Genomic DNA, 23,221 nt, shown 5'->3' on the forward strand with positions numbered 1-23,221 from the left:
GGTGAGTGGAGTGGGAGAGCTGTGTAAACAGATACAACAGCACGGGAAAAGGCTCAGAGATAGTGTAACAGGACAATCAAAGGGTCTGGGCTGCCTGTCACTACTTGAGCCAATTCAGCAGAGACAGGGTTGAATCATATATGAGCGTTTATTCCTATAATGCCAGCAGTATGGGAGAGCAACAGGTCATCCACAAAAATCTGCTTTGCAGCCCCCTATAAGCCAGCTGCTTGTCTGTGGTAAAACAAAGATTACATGGGGAAGTAGGGATTACAGGCATGGAGAAGTAGGAGGCTGGGGTGGGACTCCATTGTTTGGGCAACAAGGTTGTTAATCTTTCCATGACAATAGGCTGTTCTTGAATGAGAATGGGCCACATTCCAAGGCTGACTCCCTGGTTTAAGATTGACTTCCAGGTCCCAGGGCAGGGGTGGGCAAACTTTTTGACTCCAGGGCCACAGTGGATTCTTAAACTGGACGGGAGGGCCGGAACAAAAGCATGAATGGAGTGTTTGTGTGAACTAATATAAATTCAAAGTAAACATCATTACAGAAAAGGGTACAGTCTTTTTTTTTTTTTTTAGTTTTATTCATTTCAAAACGGGCTGGATCCGGCCCTCGGGCCGTAGTTTGCCCACGGCTGTCCCAGGGGCATACAACTCCTAGCCAGGTCAGAATGTCCTTTCTTGAACCAACACAAGGCAATCATGGTTAACAGAGCACAATTAATATTTCCCATAATCATAACTAATCCCCCAACATTCTATTTTTTTTCACTCTCACCATAGCAGCAGCCTCTGTCTCTCCTTTGAATGGACCTGTCTTTGACCTTCCTACACAGATTTCTTCCTAGGGCAGTGGTGTGTCTGGCTCTCTCAATCCTGGGAGAGAAAAGATGATTGAACCTCTTCACTAGCCGTTCAAGCCCTCCTAGTGCCATACACCAGCTGCACTCACATTCCTAGGTTCTCCTTGACCCACCAGACACACATGTACCCTTGGAGACCGTCCCTCAAAATCCCATCAATACAGGATCCTAAAAGAAGAGTCTTAAAAAAAAAAAAGAGTCTTTATACCCATTACCCCATTACATACCAATAATAATATAGGGCTATTCTTCAAAGGAGGGATTGAGAATATTTTAGTGTTTAAATGATCGAAGTCAGTGTCTGTGGCAGATGGAATTTACACCCCTCTATCAAATAAACCACCCCAAATGTCTATTCCTGACAAAAGGAAAATCAAATTCCTCCCAGGGCACTAAGAGGAAGTGTTTCTCTGGTAGGAATCCAGAAAAGTGGAGAGAAGGAATCTAGCTGCTCTCAACATGAGAATGGAAGCCTGTCTGAATGGGCGGGGCCAGTCTCAGCCCATAGGAAAATTATGTTCATAGTGGGCAGATCCTGTGAACTTTTTTCTGAGGGCATCCATTCACCCAAGGAACTAGCAAGGTTAGTCACTTGAAAGTGAAGAACTCAAGGTCCACTGAAAATGAAGAACTCAAGTCCATCCTTGCTCACATGTAGGAGCCCATTCCTACCAGGAGCCTGAGAGATTTGGCAGAGGCTGGGTGAAGGCTGAGCATAGAAGAGATTTCCCTTATGGAGTTCAAGGTCAAGTCAACCTACAGTCAATAACTCTGCTCTCAACTATAATAAAATACCACTCAACACTCACTAGGATGGCTATATTTTTTTAAAAAGCATTCATGAGAATGTTTAAAAATTGGACCCCTCGTACATTGGTGGAAATGTAAAATGGTGGGGCCACGTTGGATAACACGTTTTTGGCAGTTCCTCAACATACTAAGCATAGAGTTACCAGATGACCCAGAAGTTCCACTTCTTGGTACATACCCAAAAGAAATGGAAACATGTTCACACAAAAAACTTGTACACAATGTTCATAGCAGCGTTATCCATAAGAGCCTCAAACTGGAAACAACCCAAGTATTCATCAACTAATGAATGGGTAAACAAAATGTGGTATACCCATACACTAGAATATAGCATACATAAAACTTTAAAATGTTATGCTAAGTGAAAGAAGCCAGTCACAAAAGACCAACTATTATGACTGCATTTATGTGAAATGTCCCCCGCCCCCATAGGCATATCCCTGGAAGCATGTAATACTTTAAGCAATAAAACAAAATTAAAAAAATAATAAAAAAATAAAATGTTAAAAAAAAAAAAAAGAATGCAGATTAGTGACTGCCTGGGGCTAGGGCGGGAGGACAGGGAGGGGGCACTAAAAAACGGGAGGCAGCTTTTAATGGGTATGGGTTTCCTTGGAAGTGTTGCTAAAGTCCTACAATTGGCTCCTCTCTGAGGGGGCGTGGCTAGGCCCTAGGGGGCGTGGCTGGATTCTGGGGCGGGACTAGCCAGTTTAAAGCCTGGCTGAGGCACAGAAGCCGGATGCTTTTTGGCTGTTATGCCTCGAGGAATGGAGGCGTGCGCTAGTCTCTGCGGTGCGGGCTCTTCGCGGGGATGTCGGTGTCGGTGTCGTCAGCAGTGCCAGGGCCCAGCTGAGGCGGCAGTGGCCTACGGCAAGCCGGCCCCGGCCGCGGCAGAAAAGCACGTGGAGGCGGTCGAGGCAGCGCGGTGCTGTGCGGAGAGTGGAGAAATTGCGAGCCCCATGCCGCCCCCGCACTGCTCGCTGCGGGACCTGCCTGTGGAGATGCTGGTGGAGATCTTCGCCTGGCTCCCCGGCACCGACCTGCCCAGCCTGGCCCTGGCCTGCACCAAATTCCACCACATCCTGCACATCGACCGCATCTGGAGACGGCGCTGCCGGGAGGAATATGGCTTTTCTGAAAACTCGCAGAACCTGGAGATGATAGGTATGTCTTATCGAGAAGTCTATGCGAAGCTGCTCCACCCATACAGACACATTTTGGGATTGTGGCAGCTAGATACTGAGGACTATAGAACACTGCTGAATGTCGCGGTGGACGGCTTATGCATTACTGGTTGGACTTACGGGCCTTCCCTTAACACCCACGTGGATGGCCCACTGCAATTCCAGCCCTCGTTCAGAATTCGCCTGACGGAGAGGAAATCAGCCGTGGTGGAATGCATGGAAGGCCGCCACAGCAGGCCCCACAGCCGCCACGTGCAGATTCAGAAGGACAGGCTCACCCTCCAGTGCGACAAGACAGGCCACCGGAAGGATTTAACAGCGAGACTTAGGCAAGAACGGGCGCTGGTGCTGTCGCTGACGCTGGGGCTGGAGGACAGATATCAGTATGACTGCCTGGCCTACCGCCGCCTCTACCTCCCGCCGAGCCACCCGGAGGACCTCATCAGGCCAGGCCTCTTCCAAGGCAACTACGATGCCTTCGGCCTAAAGATTGTCATGCTCAGCTTCCATGGGAAGTATGCCAGGGTCACGAAGATCACGGGAGACACCATCAGGATGTTAGAGATCCACCTCATGCGCCGCATCCAGCTGCCAGATGGCGAGTTCTTCCGCAACTTCAACGAGCTCTCCCGCGTGGTCCAGGAGATTGATGAGCAGGTGATCCGGGAGCAGCAGCAGCAGCAGCAAGAAAACGGGACTGAGGAAAGCCAGGGCCATGGCTGGCAGAGCCCTGCCCAGCCCAGCGTCGGGGAGTCCGGGGCTGCAGCTTTGGAGGAGCAGCCTGTCCCGTTTGTTCTGCCTGTGGGCATGCGCACAAGAGACCAGAACTACCCCCGAACCTGCAGGATGTGTTTCTATGGCGTGGACACTGTTACCTTACCTGGCTTAGCCTACTGGGAGCGGTTTCCTGGAGTCTTCATCCTGTTCGATGAGAACCACTTTGGGTTCATCTGGCTGAAGGTGAAATACTTCATCTTGTACGGCAGAGTCCAGAACACCTTCCAGAATGTGGAGGCACCATCCCCGCAGGCCTTCCTGGAGATGCTCTAGAACATTCATTCCAGACCCCCTGGAGGAGCAGCTTGTAGATTTGAGCTTCTGACCAGATTACCCACCTTTGTTTGTTTTTTTTTAATCCTCACCCGAGGATATTTTCCCATTGATGTTTAGAAAGAATGGGAGAGAGAGGGAAAGACAGAAATATCGATGTGAGAGAAACACATCAGTTGGTTGCCTCATGCCCAAGCCTGGACCAGGGCCAAGCTGGGTAGGAGCCAGAAACTGAGGTAGAATTAAACCTTAGACCAGTGGTCTCAACCTTCCTAATGTTGCGACCCTTTACTACAGTTCCTCATGTTGTGGTGACCCCAATTTCATTGTTATAAATTGAACCTAATGAAAGCATAGTGACTAATCACACACAAAAAAGGAAAAGCACTACTGCAATTAATTCATTGATTGAGTTACAAGTGGGACTGCTTTTTTTTTTTTTTTTTTTACTGAAACACCATTTTTACTTAAGAGTGATTGACAAGCTATTGTTGACTTGCAGATGTTTTCTCTAAATGAACAAAGTGAGCCTCATATCAAAGAAAACCATTATATGTTACCAATGATAAAATTCATGCTTTAAATAAAAATTAGATTCTGTAAAGCTTGTGTTCACCACTGTGAACTTGATGGCTTCCCAATATTTAAAGACTTCGATTATATTGATGGTGATGTTAAAGAATGCTACTTTTTGATATTGTTTAATAAAATGTGTCCACTGCATCATTTGAAATGATCAATGTTTAATGTTACAAAATTATGTATAAATAGGAGATTAATTCAAAGTGTAAGGCAAATCTATAATACATGTTTATGTAATAAAATATGAGGTTTATTGATAAAAAAAGAAATAGAGATATAGATATAGATATATCACATCTTCTTTATCTATTCAACTATCAATGAACATCTAGGTGGCTTCCATATCTTGGCTATTATAAATGATACTGCAATGAACATAGGGATGCACATATCTTTTCACATTACTGTTTTATTATTATTTTTTATAAATACCCAGAAATGGAATTGCAGAAGGGTCTATGGTAGTTTTGTTTTTAATTTTTTGAGGAACCTCCCTATTGTTTTCCATAGTGGCTGCACCAGTTTATAATTCCACCAACAATGCACAAGAGTTTCTTTTCTCCATATCCTTGCCAACACTTGTTATTTGTTGATTTTTTTATAATAACTACTAGAGGCCCAGCACACAAAATTCTGTGCAGGTAGGGTCCCTAGGCCTAGCCTGCGATCAGGGCTATCTTCCGCCCGCTCGCCAGTCCCCAGTCCTGCCCGGCCACTGCTCACCCCAGTTCCCCATGGTTCCCTGTTCGCCATGATCAAAGCCTGTGGTCTGAGGGGAGGGACCAAGAAGTCTGTATGCCTTCCGCCCGCTTGCCAGTCCCCAGTCCCGCCCCGCCGCCACCCTGGTTTCCCCGTGGTTCCCCATTGGCCATCCAGTGATCGGAGCCTACGGGCTCGGGGGAGGGACCAAGAGGTGATCAATGCACCTTATAGCAACTGGTTGATTGGTCATTAACGGTCATTACACTGTTATGGCCACTGGCCTTTTATTATATAGGATTCTAACAGGTGTAAGATGATAGCTCATTGTGGGTTTGATTTGCATCTCCCTGATGATTAGTGACATTGAGCATCTTTTCATGTGTATGTCTTCTTTGGGGTAATGTTTATTTAGGGATCTGTCCATTTTCTAAGCAGATAGTTTCCTTTTCTTGATGTTGAGTTGTCTGAGTTCTTTATGTATATATATATATATGTACTAGGGGCCCAGTGCATAAATTTGTGCACCTTGAAACGAACTGTGGGCCACAAGACTACGGTAGGCACAGGGGCGGGTCTTGGCCCATCCTCTGTGCCCCTGCCCAGCCCCTCCCACTGCGGCCCCTGGTCCCCTGTCTGCCAGCAGCCCCACTCTTGCCACTGCCGCTCATATCTGCTGATGGCTCAGAGTGATTGGGGCTGGCGCCAGCAGCAGGTACAAATGTCAGCTGCTGCCCCGATTGCCCCTCAAGAGCAGGGGGAGGTGGAGAAGCCCTCAGGAGTGATCAGGGTTGGCAGCTGTTGCTCACACCTGCTGATGGCGCTGAGTGATCGGGACCAGTGCTGGGCACCGGCAGTGGGTGCAAGCAGCAGCTCTGGCATTGGCTACAGGTGTGAGTGGGGCCGGCACCGGCAACAGGTGTGAGCACCGGGCAGGACTGTTGTGCGTGGGAGCAAAAAATTTTCAATAATCACCAGAGGCTCCCCCCGATGACAGGCCAGCATCCCGCCTTGGTCTGGTGCCGTTTACCTGCTCCACTATCCCACCACGGCCAACGCTCACCATGTTCTGCACATGCCCCCTGGTGGTCAGCGCACGTCATAGCAACCGGTTGTTCAATTGTTTCGGTTGTCCCAGTTGTTCTACCTTTTGGTCTATTTGCATATTAGCCTTTTATTATATAGGATCAGATATATCATTTGCACATGTTTTCTTCCATTCAGTAGGTTGTCTTTTCATTCTGTTGTTTTCCTTCACTGTGCAAAAGCTTAATTTAATGTTGCCCCATTCTTTTATTTTTGCTTTTGTTGCTCTTGCCTGAGAAGATATACACACAAAAATATTGCTAAAAATGATGTCAGAATTTGCTGCCTATGTTTTTTTCTAGGAGCTCTATGGTTTCAGGTCTTACATTTAAATCTTTAATCCATTTTGAGTTTATACTTGTATATGATGTAAGAAAGTGGTCCTGTTTTCATTTTTGGCATGTGTTTGTCCAGTTTTCACAACACCATTTGCTGAAGAGACTGTCTTCCCCATTATATATTCTTGCCTCCTTTTTTGAAGATTAACTTACCATACAGGTGTGGGTTTATTTCTGGACTCTCTATTCTGTTCCATTAATCGAGTGGCTGTTTTTGTGCCTATACTGTACTGTTTTTGTTCTTTTTTTTTTTTTTTTTGCCACCACATTCTTTGCATAACATTCCAAAGTTTTTTCTTTATTTTTCATAGTTTTCTTATTAACAAATAATTGTTTTTCCTGAGTAAGATTATTAAAAAGTTAACCCTCTACCAGAAATGTAAATATGTAGACTCACAATACAAATTTATTATTATTATTTTTAATCCCCAGCGAGGATATTTTTCCATTGATTTTTAGAGAGAGTGGGAGGGGGAGAGACACAGAAAGAGAAATATAAATATGAGAGAGACACATCAATTGGTTGCCTCCTGCACACGCCCCGACCAGGGTCCAGGCCAGGGAGGAGCCTACAACCAAGGTATGGGCCCTTGACTGGACTCAAACCCGGGACCCTTCAGTCCACAGGCCAACACTCTATCCACTGAGCAAACGGGCTAGGGCTCACATACAAATTGTTTACATAGCATTACAAGTGCAGAGATATTGATGGCTGCTCTTCACAGTGATTGCCCCACCCCTTAAAAAGATTGCAGCCAAGGATTCCATTGTCTAAAATACTCTGTAGTACAGTAATTATTTGCTTCAGTCCATAGATATATCCCTCATCTTTTGTGTTGCTAGGGAAAACATGAGAAAAATCAGTCATTCCCACTTCTATTTCTGCAATCTTTTGGCAACCAGTGGGAAGATGGTAGAAAGTCTTTTCCAGTTGGGAAAGTATATTTCTGTTTAAATGTTCCTGTGACAAACTTCTCCACCTATTGTCTTGCTATATGTTTTCAACTTTCGATGAATTGTGACTGTGATGTTTTTTCAAATACATTTTTCTGTGATGACCATATATCTTGGATAAGGTTTTGTCTACTATTTTTCCATTCATTGTGGAACTTAACACTTGAAAGTTATTATTGTACTTCAGTATGTCTGTGTTTGAGAGTTGTCCTTTGGACAAAAACATTTCTGCCAAAGTTCTGTCATTTGATTTTGTAGTAGTTGGCTCAGATGAACCTTCATAAACAAACAGTAATGAACTCACATAAAAGTTAAGCTGCTCCTGGCTTTCAAACCACTGCAGAGTACTCTCAATCTTCTGAATACTGGCAGCAACAGCATACTTTTCTAAGCAGAATCCATTACCAAAAAAAATCTGGAAACTCCATCCATTAGTTTCTTTTGTTAGGCTTCTTCCATAGTGCTGGTTTTGTGTCTCCTAGCTATGAGAATGAACATGATAAACTCTCATGCCACACACCAAGAACCCAATCTCTGATTACTTGCCTACCTGTTGCTGAATCTTCTCAGATAACGCAAAAGAATCATAGCTCTTTTGCCCTATCTTTACATCCATTAGACAGGGCTTATTAAATCTATGGGTCACATCTTCAAGGTTTAGGTGTACATCATTTGGCACAGTGGGAGATCACCAGATGCCATAATATTTTGGCAGAAATTTTTAAAGCTCTAAATCATATTATAGAATTCTAGCTCCCTTATTGGATCCCTTGGAGGTGGCTGTAGCTATTTCAAAACTATGCCATCTGGATGTTGCAAGATACCCACTTTGTCCTTCCTATACATGTGCCCAGCCACCTGATGTGAGAGGGGCACTCAGCCGTAGAGGAAGTTGAGCCTGCCGCTGCTGGTTTCAGGGTGCTCTCAGAGACGGCCTCGCTTGCCGGGTAGGGTCTGCAACCCGGGTGGGGCCCACATTTCTGGAGCGCTGGGTGCCTCTGGCAAAGTGGATGGGATGAAGCCCAGCTGGTGTGGCTCAGTGGTTGAGCATTGACCTATGAAACTGGAGGTCACAGTTCGATTCCCAGTCAGGGCACATGCCTGGGTTGCAGGCTTGATCCCCAGTGTGGGGCATGCAGGGGGCAGCCAATCAATGATTCTCTCTCATCATTGATGTTTCTCTTTCTCTCACTCTCTTTCTCTCTCTCTCTCCCACCCCCCCCCCCAACCCCCATCTTCCTCTCTGAAATCAATAAAAAAAATATATTTTTTTAAAAAGTGGGGATGGAGTCTCCATTGCCAGAGAGCTGAAGTGGCAGCTATAACTTTGAGGACAAGAAAAAAAAAAAAAAAAAAAAAAAACGGAGTGAAAGGGCACAGGAGAATAGGGGGTCGGGGGGGGGGGGGACTTAGCACTAGGAGGCCCGGGGTTCCCCCACTAGGTGCTGAGACCCATGATGCTACTGCTCTGCTGCCCAGGCCACCAGGCCCAGCACAACCCTAGAGAAATAGAATCAAGCTCCCAGCTGAGGAGTGCTGAGGTGGGCACCCATTGCTCTCCTTCCATATTTTGTTTGATTACTATAGCTTTTTAGTATAGTTTTAAACCCATGAGTGTGATACTCAACTTTGTTCTTTTTTCTCAAGCTTGCTTTGGCTATTTGGGATCTTTGTGGTGCCACTATTTAAATATGTGTTTCTCTTGTTTCATCTTTATTTAGATACTAGAGGCCCGGTGCATGAAATTTGTGCATGGGTAGGGTCCCTAGGCCTGGCCGGTGATCAGGGCTGATCGGGGCCTTCTGGCTGCCGACTGGGGCCTTCCTTCCCTGGCTGCCGGCTGTGAGCCAAGGCCTTCCTTCATTCCGTGCCGCCCTCTGGTGGTCAGCGCACATTATAGCAAGCAATCGAACTCCTGTTCTCCAGATCAAACTCCCAAGGGAACAAATTGCATATTAGGCTTTTATATACATATAGATTTGTATATGAAGGCTTTTGATTTCTTTCTTTTTTTAAATTTATTTTTTAATGTTACATGCAATAAAACTTAATATTTCAAGAAAAATGATCTTAAATATGTTACATGCAATAAACATTAATATCTCAAAAAAACAATTTTAAGTATGATAATGTTACATGCAATAAACACCAATTATTCAAGAAAAATGATCTTACATATAATAATATTACATGCAATAAACATTAATATTTCAAGAATAAAAAGATTTTAAATATAATATTACCAAAGCTGTACTCACATAGTATGATATCATAAAAGTTGTAGGAAATATTAAAAATCTGCAAATAACAGGATTTCTTCTATTATATTCTAGTATATTTCCCTCCCTCTGGCTCTATTTTTGTTCATCAGCTTATGTTGTTCATTATATTCCACAAATAAGATCATATGATATTTATCTTTCTCCAATTGGGTTATTTCGCTTAGCATGATGCTTTTAAAGTCTATTTTGTCAGATATGAGTATTGCTACTCCAGCTTTTTTTTTCTTTTCCATTTGATGGAAAATTTTTCTCCATCCCTTCACTTTCATCCTGTGTATGTCTTTTGTTTTGAGGTGGGTCTCTTGTAGACAGCATATAGTTGGGTCATGTTTTTGTATTCATTCAGCTATCCTACGCCTTTTGATTGGAGCATTTAATCCATTTACATTTAGGGTTATTATTGAGAGGTACTTATTTATAGCCATTTTAATTCTGTCTTGCTAGGTTTCTCTCTCTGTTTCTTCTCAGCAATCCCTTACAGCAGTGGCTCTCAACCTATGGGTCGCGACCCCTTTGGGGGTTGAACGACCCTTTCACAGGGGTCGCCTAAAACCATCGGAAAACACATATATAATTACATATTGTTTTTGTGACTAATCACTATGCTTTAATTATGTTCAATTTGTAACAATGAAATTGGGGGTCACTACAACATGAGGAACTGTATGAAAGGGTCGCGGCATTAGGAAGGTTGAGAACCACTGCCTTACAATAATCCCTTTAGAATTTCTTGTAATGCTGGCTTGGTGGTGATGAACTCCTTTAGCCTTTTTTTTTTTTTGTCTGGGAAGCTCTTTATTTGACCATCTATTTTGAATGATAGCCTTGCTGGATATAGTAATCTTGGTCTCAGATCCCTGCTTTCCATTACCTTGAGTACTTCATGCCATTCCCTTCTGGCGTGTAGAGTTTCTGATGAGAAATCAGGTGTCAGCCTTATGATTTCTTATATTAGTTTCACACCTAGCCATCTTACTGAATTTTCTTATTATGTAAGCATTTTTCAGGTGATTTTCTTGAGTTTTCTATATTTAAAAAATATCATATAATCTGCAAATGGTAACTGTTTTTTTTAGCTCCTGTCTCCAAATTTGTTTTAACCTCATGTCCGTCCCTCTGACTCAATGGGAATGCTTTCAGTATTTTCCCATTAAGCATTAGTTCTCTAATTATTTACTTCATAAAGATCCTTTTTAATTCCCAAGTAAAATGATTCTTGCTCCATTGTCCATAGTTAGTTGGCAAACTTTTTGATCATTCCTTGCAAAAACTAAAGAATGAAAGGGCTCAAGCTAGAAAGGTGTTCATTATATTGGGCAGATATCAGCTTCCTCATAGCTTCCACTCATTTGCCTTCTGGAAACAAACAAACAAACAAACAAAAGAAGAGGAGATCAGACTTATTCACATGATAGCCATTCAGACTTCTGAGGAGATAGTAGGTTGGTCTCTTATTTAAATTGTTTCTCTCTGCTTCACAGTTTTGGAGTTTAACAAATGTCCTTTGTCCTCCCAATGGAGAGGGTTGAGAGTCCTTTGAAGACTTGCTGGACACAGAGCTCTGTGGTTGGACTCCACAATGTGCTTATTCTCCACCAGCAATCAGCTAATTTGCTGATGACTTAGGGTTTCTAGATGCTTCCTGGTCCTGGTATTCCTGGAAACTACACATATAAAGACATCCTTTTGCACCATACTATGGCACTTGTAGGGAGAATTCCACGCTTATGACCCAAAGTGAGACCAATTGAGTTATATTTCTTGTTGTCTTTTGGATTTTATTAGCTCTAGACTTCTAACAGTCAGATCAGTCATATTACTGATAAGGCTAAAATCCCTTCTTACCTAAGCACCAACAGCTTGTTGTGGTTTCATCAGCTGTCTGATCACTTACCTTAATCAGGATATGCTGTGAATTTTAATTCTGTAAACTGCAAGCTCATTATAAGTCATGTGGATTTGGTTGTAATTATAACAAGTGTTTGTTTTTGAAATTTTAAAAGATTATACTCTACAGGAGGGTGCCACTCTTCAGTTTTCAAATTCAAAAAAATGTTTGAAGTGTTTATTTGGCTAAAAAGCAGGGGCAGTTGACATGAAGACTTTTGTGATATTTAAGTGAGATCAGACAAAATAAATAGACATGGAAACCACCCATTTGTATTTAAGCTTTTTTGCTTTGTTCTTGGTTCTTGAGCATAAGATGGCAACTTATAAACAATAAAACACTACCACATTTTGTATTGCTTTCATTTTCATGCCCGGTGCTTCTATTTCACATATTCAGTGAGGGCATTGTGCATATATGTTAAGTCTGCATGACCTGCTTTCAGGCACTGAAAACAGGATAAGATCCTATAGTTGACTTAAGTACCTTGTAAACCTTTATTCTTTAAATAAGTGATAAGACATAGCATGCAGTTGACTATATCTACATAAATAGATAAATAGAAATTCCATTTTCTCCTTGACAGACTTTATAAAACTTAAGAGCAAACACTTACCCCCCAAAACAGCATCCTTGGCATTTAACAGCCACATTGTTACAAAATGAAGTCAGCATATTCTATCTAGTTTCTGGACATGAAATTTCCTCATTTATCCTTGCCACTTCTGCCTCTGGTAGAGACAGGGCCTATGCATATAATAAGTAATCAATAAATATTTACTTAATGAGTGGACGAAGTCTGAAATTCAGTTCAGACCCCACTGTGCTTATTGAGACAAAAATTTTATTGCTTACTATGATTAATGTATGTTTAAAACATCTCTTCTGTCATCAATTCAAATAAAATAAGCAATACATCTATCCCAGAATAATATTCTGGATATTAGTTGGGAATTAAATTCTCAATCATAGGACATTTTTCATTAACTAACTGAAGCATAATTAGTTGACATGTGGCTCAATTGCATGGATCCATTCTCAGCACATCTAAAGATAGTACTCTCCCAAAGGTTCTGGTCAGGTGGTAGATTCTGAAATAACAACCAATAACATTGAGGGGTTTATACTGACCTTTTCCAGCCACAGGCACTAAATAGAAGGTATACAAATAGACGCAGGCTACTCCCCTCCCCCGCCTCTTCCTTCTGAGGAACATAATGGAGTTTTTGTGCTTTTAGAAATGGTGGTGGTTGGGGGGTTGTTATTCTATAGAGATTTTATGCTTTTAAAAATTTCTAAATTCATTTGTTTTCTGAGTCGATAATACTTTTTATTTTTCCTGATTTTTCATATTATTCTCTAAGGTAGGTAGTGAGAAGTGAAATAAATCAACAGAGGTAGAAATAACCTGAAAAAAATATCTCTCTGTGGATGAAGAGTGGCCACTCTTTGATTCTAAACCTTTTGTGGTATGCTCAATAATAACAAAACAAACAGAAAATAATATAAAAACAAACAAAGCAAGCAAGCAGATTAAAAACAAACCTATCCTTTTGAAAATGAACATGAAAACTATTATATTGTAGTTTTCTTTTTTAAAAAAATTCTTTATTGTTGAAAGTATTACGTATGTCCCCTTTTCCCCCCATTGTCCTCTCCCAGCCTGTCCCAACCCCCAACCCCCACCTTCACCACTCCAGAAGCAAGAGCACTTGTGTGCTTTATTTACAAATGCTCTAGGCCATGATATGGAGCAGATTAAAGAGAACGGAAAAAAGGCACAAAACTATTTTAGCTAACTTGGCAACTTCAGAGAGCTCCATCTTCAAATCCAGCAAGTCCATTATTGTTTAAATGGTTGGGCTGTTACAGTTTACTTGCCAAGCCTGCTGCCAATCAGATACCACTACCATCACTTTCTTTTCATGTAGATGAGAGATTAGGAATTACAGTTGGGGGATTTTATGTGACAATTAGAATTCTCTTCTTGCCAGGATTAAGCTTGCCTTCAAAGATATTGTCTTCATAGTGTGGTGAAGGCCTGGGAGGGGTGGCGGCGGGGTCCATGGAAAAATAAAACACACAAAGGGGATATTCGTAATACTTTCAACAATAAAGATAAAATTTAAAAATATATATATTGTCTTCTTTAGAGATCTCAGTTTCTATAACTTTAGCATGATGGCCATGTACAAAATCATCACTCACCTTAAATTTTTTACAATTCCAGATCTGAATGAGATAATTAGGGTCCTTTGTATTGTAGATGGTTTTAACATAATTTTCATCCAAAAATGCCCTCTGAACCAAAAATTGATAAAGAAATAATATATTCTTGGAGATTCATTAACAGATAGTCACTTTTCTGAAAATTTTTTTTAAAAGTTTGTCTAGTTTTATTCCAAAGAGCATTTTGAAAGCCATCTGTTGGACAAAAGTTGACAAAGGTACAAATGATTTGATAAAGTAATCTTAGTGAATAATAACCATCTTATATAATCTTGCTTGCTAATACCAGTGGTCATTAAAAGAGAAAAAATAAGTTATTTGTTGTTAATAAAAGATGTTCATTCACTATAGGGTTGAAATATAATGAGTTGTTTAGCAATGGAATTATATTTAAAATTATTATTATCCCTTTGTACTTAGATCTTACTCTGGAATTAAAGGACTCCAGTTGAAGGTTAACCTCCAGCCTAATGATAATTACTTTTTCTACGTGAGAGCCATCAATACGTTTGGAACAAGTGAACAGAGTGAAGCTGCCCTCATTTCCACCAGAGGTACTTTCTCCTTTGCACACAGCGGCATATTTCCAAGCATTCTCATACTTTCCCTTCCACCACCCAGAGGAGACATCCTTGAAGGCAACTTCTTAAAGACCTCAACCTGCTGGCAGGGCAAGGTTTTTGGCATGAGAACTCAAGATTGGTCAAGGGCCGAAATGTTTCTTTTATTTTTCTGGTTTAGAGGGTCTCAACCTTGGCTACCAATTAGCAGTCTCTCGGGATGCTTAAAAAATACTGATGCCTAAGCCCCACTCCTGGAGGTCCTGATCTGGTTATTTGAAGACAGGCTTTAACGTGTGGGTTTAATCTCCCCAGATGATTCTTGTTTGCCTCACAGCGTGTTACAATTTGTGCGTATGTTTTGAGTGTGTGGGATGGGGATAGTCTTATTTTTTAAAAAATATATTTTATTGATTTTCTACAGAGAGGAAGGGAGAGGGATAGAGAGAAACATCCATGAGAGAAACATCGATCAGCTGCCTCCTGCACACCCCCCACTGGGGATGTGCCCGCAACCAAGGTACATATCCTTGACCGGAATCGAACCTGGGACTCTTCAGTCCAAAGGCCGATGCTCTACCCCCTGAGCCAAACTGGTCAGGGCAGGGATAGTCTTATTTTATTGCATTGTGAACTCTATGAACAAGCTTCCAGCTGTATTCCTCTGTTTGTTTGTTTGTGCCTACCACGTTGTTTGTGCCAATTAATGTTTGTTGAGTGAATAACTCAAGGAGGTAATAAAACTGTTCAATGACATTTTGTAGAAAATACCCAAATGATGTCAACAGAAATGTTTGTTCTCAATCATTGTGAAAAGAACTGAGGAATGGAAAGGCAATCATTTTATTATTTATCCTAGACCCAAAGATGGCACAAGATTGAGTATGGCACATTAAGTGATATGCTTAGTCAGCAAAAACTTGCATATGTGCCTCATTTGTGATGTAAATATATTTATAAATATCTGCCTAATATTTATAAAGAGAAGACATGAGAGCTGCTGCCCAGAAATTAAATTCCCTACCGTCCCAATATGGTGCTTATACCTTTCACTCTTAGAACCACTCCTTTGGGTTACACCAGTGCACTTTCAAACTTTAATGTGAACACAGCTCTCATGAGGATCTTGTTACAATGCAGATCCTGATTCAGTAGGTCTGGGGTGAGGCCTAGGATTCTGCATTTCTAACTCATTTCCAGGGGATGAATATGCAAGGAGCACTCTTTGCATAGCACAGCAAGTTTTAGCACAGGAAGCACACTAGTAGAAGTAGCCAGCCACTGGCATCCACTAATGCCTTATGAAATTTCACTGTGGGCCCAAAGACACTGGGGTATTTTGATATCTGGAGAAAGGGAGACTAAGGTCTGAAATAAGGGACTTGGCCTAGAGACTGCACTTGACATTGTGGCAATGTTATACTAGTAATCATATTTTCTTAACTGAAATAGGAACCCGATTTCGCTTGTTGAGAGAAACAGCTCATCCTACTCTGCAAATTTCCTCAAATGGGACAGTGATCAGCTTTGCTGAGAGAAGACGGCTGACAGAGTAAGTAGAAGTACAAGATGCCTCTGCATTAGAGTGTTCTGAGGGCGTGTCACTTTGTTGTGCATATTTTTGGTTTCATGAATATGCCTGGATGTGTGTGGTATCGAATAGAAATGTGTGCACACCCATACAGTGTGGTTATGGTTCATTACTAGAGGGAAAGTGACAGAGAGAGTTCATAACTTAGAGCAAGTGTCAATATTTTTGTTGGAAATATAAGCACAGATGGTTTATTTAAAACATAGGCTGTTTTATGGAATTACCTCTGGTTTAGTGAAAAAGAATCCAGGTTAATTCTTCTATTATTTTCAATAGCAAACCAGATTTTACATCCATCCACTTGGAAAGGAATAGAGGAGAATGACATTTTGTTGAGTTTCTAGCTCTGGTCACATGCAGGACTTTTCAGACTTTCTTGCCCACCCCCCAACACCCATATCACCCACAAAAGGAAACATCAAAGTAACGAAGCGCCAAAAGCCAAGGGCTCAATCGGGAGACGGCTCTGCAATTTGCCGGCAATCTCTCCTGGTCATTTTAAGGTCAAAATGGTCAAATGGAAGAATATACATGAAAGGCTTTTGAAAACTGTAACCCTTGTGAAACACAGACTGCTGTCAGCGCTGGTGTGGGCTGTCAACAAGTGCTCACAAGAAAGCACTGAGTTGACCAACAGGGACTTGCACTGCTTTCCTATCAGGTTGCTATTCACCTGTCTCTGGCCCAGCTCAGGCGTTACCTGCTCCTGGAAATGCCCAAGCTTTCTCTTGGCCCTGGCACCCTTTGATTTGACCCGTGAAAGGGTCTGAACATGTGTGGAGTCGCTTGTCAGCTACTTCATCTTGAATAATCCTCAAGCAGTTGCCTTATATTCTGCATCTTTGAATCCCCAGAATCTAGCATGGCGCCCAGAAACACAATAGATGCAAAATATATACAAATGAGTGAACTCAAAAAATAAAATATTTTAAGAATAGATTGGGCTTTTCTGTATTTTTTTTATAGTTTCTCAATAAATAAAAAATAAAAGAAATAAGCTGGTTGGTTAGAGTTCATACATAATAACTGCTGATAACTAATACATTTTATAGAATTTTACTTATTTATTATTAATCTAAAAATGATCTCATAGTTATCAGGCAGGCAGGCTTGCTCCAGAGAGCACCTCTCTGAAATGAAGTTGGGTAAAGACATGAGAAAGTGAAACACATTCCCTTGTATTAATCATGTTCTAATCTATTAAAGAGGAGAGGGAGAGGTGCTGACTTAACGCTGCTTAAATTAAAAATGCTTCTTTGCTGTCTCAGCCATTTTAAAGCAAAATTGAGCAATTCATGCAAACAAGGTTACCAAAAGTGCTTTGGTTCATTTCCCTGTGCCTCTTATAAAAATAGCTAAGGTGAAACAAGAAGAGACCTTTCAACAACCTCTCAGGCACACCTACTACAAATCCAAAGAGGCCAGAGTCTCAATTTCCATACTCCGCTCTGCTCTGGCCTCACCAGCCGTCTTGCTGTTCAAGATCAGCACCTCATTGGTCTCTGTGCCCAGTTAAGTCAGTAGACCCTGGAACTCATTGTTAAAAAAAGGTTTTGGAAACTTTTTTTTGCAAGTTTTGTAAGAAAAATTTGCAAGTAATGCTCTCTTGGAACACCCTACCTGCCTCCCTTGTATAGTCTCAATTTCTTTAAAAGCAGATTGTGCCATTTATTTTTGTCCTGCATTATTCTAGTTGTTGTTTGGTTCCCAGCTTCTTCCAGAGGTAAAATGTATAGTACATGCAAGTTGTATGTGGCAGTGGAATACGTCAAATGCATATTGAGAGTTTAGGCCACAGTGGTTGGCAAACTGCGGCTCGGCAAACTGCGGCTTGTGAGCCACATGCGGCTCTTTGGCCCCTTCAGTGTGGCTCTTCCACAAAATACCGACTTCTGCGCATGGGCCACAAAGTTTCAATCGCACTGTACGTGCGCGCCCGCACGTGGTATTTTGTGGTATTTTGTGGAAGAGCCACACTCAAGGGGCCAAAGAGCCGCATGTGGCTCGCGAGCCATGGTTTGCCGACCATGGGTAGGGAATTCTGTGGCAATTAGGTCAAGGTTGGGGGCACAATGAACAATGGAGGTCTAGTCAAATTCCAGCAGTTCCAAGGATAGAGTCCTGCTTAAACTGGGTGTGAATGTGTGAATGTTGATGTCTATGAGATGAAGGCTGGCAAATCCTAATCAACTTTGCCTACAGAATCCCATCAGTGCTGGGTGAGGAGCTGCCTGCCTGTGGCCAGCATTACTGGGAAACCACAGTCACAGACTGCCCAGCTTATCGACTTGGCATCTGCTCCAGCTCGGCTGTGCAGGCTGGTGCACTGGGACAAGGGGAGACCTCATGGTACATGCACTGCTCTGAGCCACAGAGGTAAGCTGCAGCCCAGCCCCTCCCCTCTTCATCAAAATGTCATGAATTGCTTTCTAGTTAGAGAACTCTGAGGGCCTAATAATGCCATCCCAGTCCCCGTCCCAAGTTCTGAACCAACTAAGAAAGAAAACAAGAGAGTCAAGTATATGGAGATTAAACTATAATTCTTATTACTGAGGAAGCCAATTTTAGAGAATGTAGTTCATACCTGAGAGACAGACACATCCACTCATAGCCTTGGCCAGGCCAGCTTCCTCGCCCTGCAAGGAAGAGTTGGTCCCTGGAGAAGCAGAGAAGGATGTGTGTCTCCCAGGAAAGCTACCAATTAAGAGACAGGGAATAGGAAGGGACTATTGGGCCGGCCATGCATAGACAGTTTTTCTTCCTAAACTCACCCCAGGGTAGGGAGAATCCACAGGGCAAAGCTAAAAGGCTCCCTCCACAGAGAGGAGTCAACAGGAGTGAGAAAGAAGTGGATCCCCAATACCCTTCCCACATGGTCTATATCAAGCATTGGCAAACTATAGCCCGCAGCCCAAATATGACCCACTGTTTATGTGAATAAACTTTTATCGGCACACAGTCATGCTCATTGTTTACATATTGTCTGTGGCTGCTTTTGTGCTACAATGGCAGAGTTAGTCGCAACAGAGACTGAATAGCCCCCGAAGATATTTACTTTCTGGCCCACTACAGAAAAAGTTTGCTGACCCCTGGTCTAGATTATTAGTATTGTTTAGATGGTTAAAGTGAAAAAGCCATTAACCAGTGTTCACCTCAGAGAGTTAAGGGCAGCCATGTTATGATCCGAATATGCTCACAGGATGGTCTAATAAAGGAGCAATGGACTGGGAACCAGAGGCTGATTTTAGTCCTGGTTCTGTCCTCCTATTGGCTACTTACCAGAAGTTGCTTAACCCTCTGAGCATATGCCTCATGTGTATTGCCAGGGGACAACAATGCCTGGTCTGCTACTTTTTGGGGTTGTGAGGATCACATGAAATCAGGTACAGGGAAGATCTTTGAAATTGCACATTATCATACCATGTGGGATATTATTCAAATGTAGTGCTTTAAAAAGAAGCCTTCAGTGCTTGCAAGTTTCCAGAGAAAGGCCCACAGATTGGGATTTTGCACATTTCTCCCTGCGTCCCACTTGATAGTTTGATTCTCTGACATGGTTCATAAGGACACCATCTCCAAGAGCTATTTAAAGTCACAGTTCATCAAGTCAGGGCAATTATGATTAATTGATATTCAGCATTGTGCAATGCTTAAGGACCTAGCCCCTTCCCAGAGTTAAACATCACTCAAACCTGGAGTTTATAATCAGATTTAGAGCTGAAACTAGATACTGATTTTACGAAAAGGCCCTTTGACTAGCCTCTAATAACAAATTTCTAGACTCTAGAAAACAGAATTGTATTATTGTATTATGTTCCAAGGAGGAACAGGCAGTAACTGGACAAGGAGTCATGCCCCCGGCAGATAGGCTTGGTTTTAGGCCAGAGTCCAAGTTGAAGAAGAAGCTGATGTGCTTAGGAAGAAATGGAGACAGAAGTGGGGCAGGGCATATTCCAGGCCCTGTAGAACTGGTGGAGCCAAGTCTTCAAGGAATGTCTTTACATCCTTGGCCTCCTTGGTGGGGAGGGACTGACTTGGGCTGGACACCAGGGACCTTCCATTCAAGGGTAGGGATATGGCTTATTTGGGCATTCAGAACCCTTTAGACCAGTGCTGTGCAATAGAACATTCTGCAAAAATAGAAAAATAGTGTCACATGTGGCTACTGAACCCTTGAAATATGGTTAGTAGGACTTTGAGTTTTATTTAATTTTAATTAATTTTAAGTGGCCACATGTGGCTAGTGGTAACTGTATTGAACAGGGCAGGTCTAGTTCCTGGCTCCTGGCTTACTGATCCATGAAATATCCTCAAAGTCATTCACATGTCCCCTCTAAACCTGTCAGGCCAATAGTAATGTTTTCCATGACATACAGGCATATTCTGCCACCTCATCATTGCTTCTGCTGCCCCCACTGCTTGGGTCTTCTCCCTCTTTTCCATCTATCCAGCCTGACCATTTTTTTTTTTTTGAATGAGTATGAGTCCTTATGCTCCCCAAGCCTTCTGTAAGAGGCCCAGCCTACACTGCTGGTCCCCATCATTGGTGCCTGCAACCCTTTTCTGCTCTATGTTTCTTTATCATCATAAAGTCTTGCTTATCTTCCCATTCCCATGAACCTTTGCCCTTTCATATGAGCTTTATTCTGCAATGAAGTTGCCAACTTGCCATTCCCTAAGTATACCTGCACTCAAGCTCCTGGGCCTTTAAGAGATATCACAAGGTTTTAAAGGTCCTTAGCCTTTTCTGCCATAACCATATCAGAGTCACTTACCCGGATTCTGGGGGCTGAGTCTGCCCTGGTGTTGCTCCCACCCCTCAGACCTACCATATCCACAGAACTATTCCTCTTCTCTCTTCTTCCTTTCCATCTCTTACTTCTTTCTTTCCCCTACTTTCAGGTCTCCACCTTCCATTTCTAAGACCAGCAGGCAAAACCTTCAAATTTGTGTTACCTTTTTTTGCGCAGAGGAATTTAGCTTTTTCTGTTCAGCAATTTCTCCTTCCCAACCTGGCCTTGAACCTTTCCTCTCACAGCAAAAAAAAAAAAGGTCCATTAGATGTGTTTAGTAAACACTTTACAGTCTGTCCTCTCAGCTGGAGTCTCAGCTCTAGCCAGTGTTTAAGTCATCATCAGTTTTTCCTTCCTGTTCAGTAGAGTATGGGATCCTGGTGGTCAAGGACAGTGTGCCCAGTGCTGGGCACACAGATATGCCCAAGTGAATACTTATTGAATTAAATTTATTTCAATTGAAAAGATAAACCAAAGGCATTCCCTTTAGCTGCAAGACCACAAAATCATTGCTAAGTCAAAAAAGAAAGTTGGTTTGGAATGACGGGAGCTTATGCAAAGGCTAAAGCTGGGCAAAAATAATAAAATATTTCTTAAACTTCATAAAGGCCCTTATGTAAGTTATTATAAATCCTTAAACTGTAAAATTAATACATTTTATGGAAGGCAAGCCGGAAGTACTTTTAAAAATACATGTCAGCCTCAAAGGAGTTTTATTCAAAAGAATGACACACCGTGAATGTGGTAGTTAAAACATGTGGGCAGCTGGGAGAGAATTAGAATGTTGAGAAAAATCACAAGGGAGGCACATGTTGGTTATTCTGGGACTGCTTCCTAATGTAGAAGGAACAAAATTATTAAAAATGCTCATCTGTTGGGATGAGCTATGCATTTTAGCATCTAGGAGGGATGTGTTTAAAGTACCTGGGACAATGTTACTTCAACTCATTGTTGTGAATTGAGGTTAATAACTGAAACATTGGTGACCTCCAAGTGATTTTCTTTATCATGGCCATCAGGATTTCTGAAGTTTTTAATTTTCCATCCCGTTTCATTTCAGATACACATTTTTCTATAGTGGCATTGTGAGCGACGTCCATGTGACTGAGCGTCCTGCCAGGGTGGGCATTCTGCTGGACTACAACCACCAGCGGCTTCTATTCATAAACGCCGAAAGTGGACAGTTGCTCTTCATCATTAGGCACAGGTTTAATGAGGGTGTGCACCCTGCCTTTGCCCTGGAGAAACCTGGAAAATGTACTTTGCACCTGGGGATAGAGCCGCCGGATTCTGCGAGGCACAAGTGATCACTGGCTTTCAGAGTTTGAAAGAACAAGAATTCAAACTCTGTTGGGGGCCCATTGCTTTCCCGTGGGTGCTATCCATTATTCAAAGTGTCTCCCACACATTTGCACTAATGATAGCTACATGCACAGGGATCATCACGTGAGCAAAACCACCAAGAAAACCCGAGTTCTTCCCTGCTTTGAAAGAATTTGTACCTGACCTGGGAACCAAAGTAGAGAAGTGGACTTCCACCTGTCTTACTGATAAAAGAAATCCTCGGAAGACTGTGCTGGTAATCCCTCTCCTCCGACAAGAAACACGGACTTTTTTCACAAGAGAAATGTCGCCTCACTTCACTAAAGGATGATGAGTCCTACTCACGAGAGAAAGGGTTTTAACCCTTCCAAGTTGATGATGAACTCTTTTGTAATAATATATGCTGTAGAACATGGGTCTCTTTTCCCTGAAATTTTAAATGTAGAAAAATGCTGAATATTAGAAATTTCCATTTTGTTAAATAAATGGTTAGAGTCTATAAAACAAAACAGGTTATGTGAGTTTATTGTCAGTAACTTAGCAGCTGGCCTCTCTGGACCGGGACAAACTGCAGGGTAAATAGCCATCACACTTTAGTGCTAATGGTTCTCAACCTGTGGGTCGCGACCCCTTTGGGGGTTGAACGACCCTTTCACAGGGGTCGCCTAAAACCATCGGAAAACACATATATAATTACATATTGTTTTTGTGACTAATCACTATGCTTTAATTATGTTCAATTTGTAACAATGAAATTGGGGGTCACCACAACATGGGGAACTGTATTAAAGGGTCGCGGCATTAGGAAGGTTGAGAACCACTGCTTTAATAGGACATACTACTACTAATTTTCACGTGAGAATTTTACACATGTGGTATGTTTTAAAACCTAAACACGTTCAGCTCAGTGTTACAGTCAACTACCTGAAGCCAGGAATCTCCTTTTACTAGAAAAAAGTGCTAGGTCATTTTTAGATATTATAT

At 42.1% G+C, this 23,221-nt stretch overlaps 2 protein-coding genes and 1 pseudogene across 2 annotated transcripts in view; 2 read left to right on the forward strand and 1 right to left on the reverse strand.

Annotated features, from left to right (window-relative positions):
• Nucleotides 1-22,746, forward strand: part of CMYA5 (cardiomyopathy associated 5) — a 106,406-nt gene extending 83,660 nt beyond the window's left edge. Inside the window, exons 10-13 of the mRNA XM_036308186.1 lie at nt 14,391-14,524; nt 15,983-16,082; nt 18,324-18,497; nt 21,975-22,746. Coding sequence (XP_036164079.1) covers nt 14,391-14,524; nt 15,983-16,082; nt 18,324-18,497; nt 21,975-22,221 — 655 coding nt within the window. The 3' untranslated portion in view covers nt 22,222-22,746. The remainder of the gene's footprint in view (nt 1-14,390; nt 14,525-15,982; nt 16,083-18,323; nt 18,498-21,974) is intronic.
• LOC118655806 (F-box only protein 31-like) lies at nt 694-4,379 on the forward strand. Its single transcript, XM_036308187.1, has one exon. The coding sequence runs from the start codon at nt 2,434-2,436 to the stop codon at nt 3,910-3,912; it is 1,479 nt and encodes a 492-aa protein (XP_036164080.1). The 5' UTR covers nt 694-2,433; the 3' UTR covers nt 3,913-4,379.
• On the reverse strand, nt 7,306-12,394 carry LOC118655899 (annotated as a pseudogene).
• Nucleotides 22,747-23,221: the final 475 nt, after the last annotated feature.

This window comes from Myotis myotis, unplaced genomic scaffold (genome assembly GCF_014108235.1).
Source record: "Myotis myotis isolate mMyoMyo1 unplaced genomic scaffold, mMyoMyo1.p scaffold_m19_p_5, whole genome shotgun sequence".
Classification (NCBI taxonomy): Eukaryota; Metazoa; Chordata; class Mammalia; order Chiroptera; family Vespertilionidae; genus Myotis; species Myotis myotis.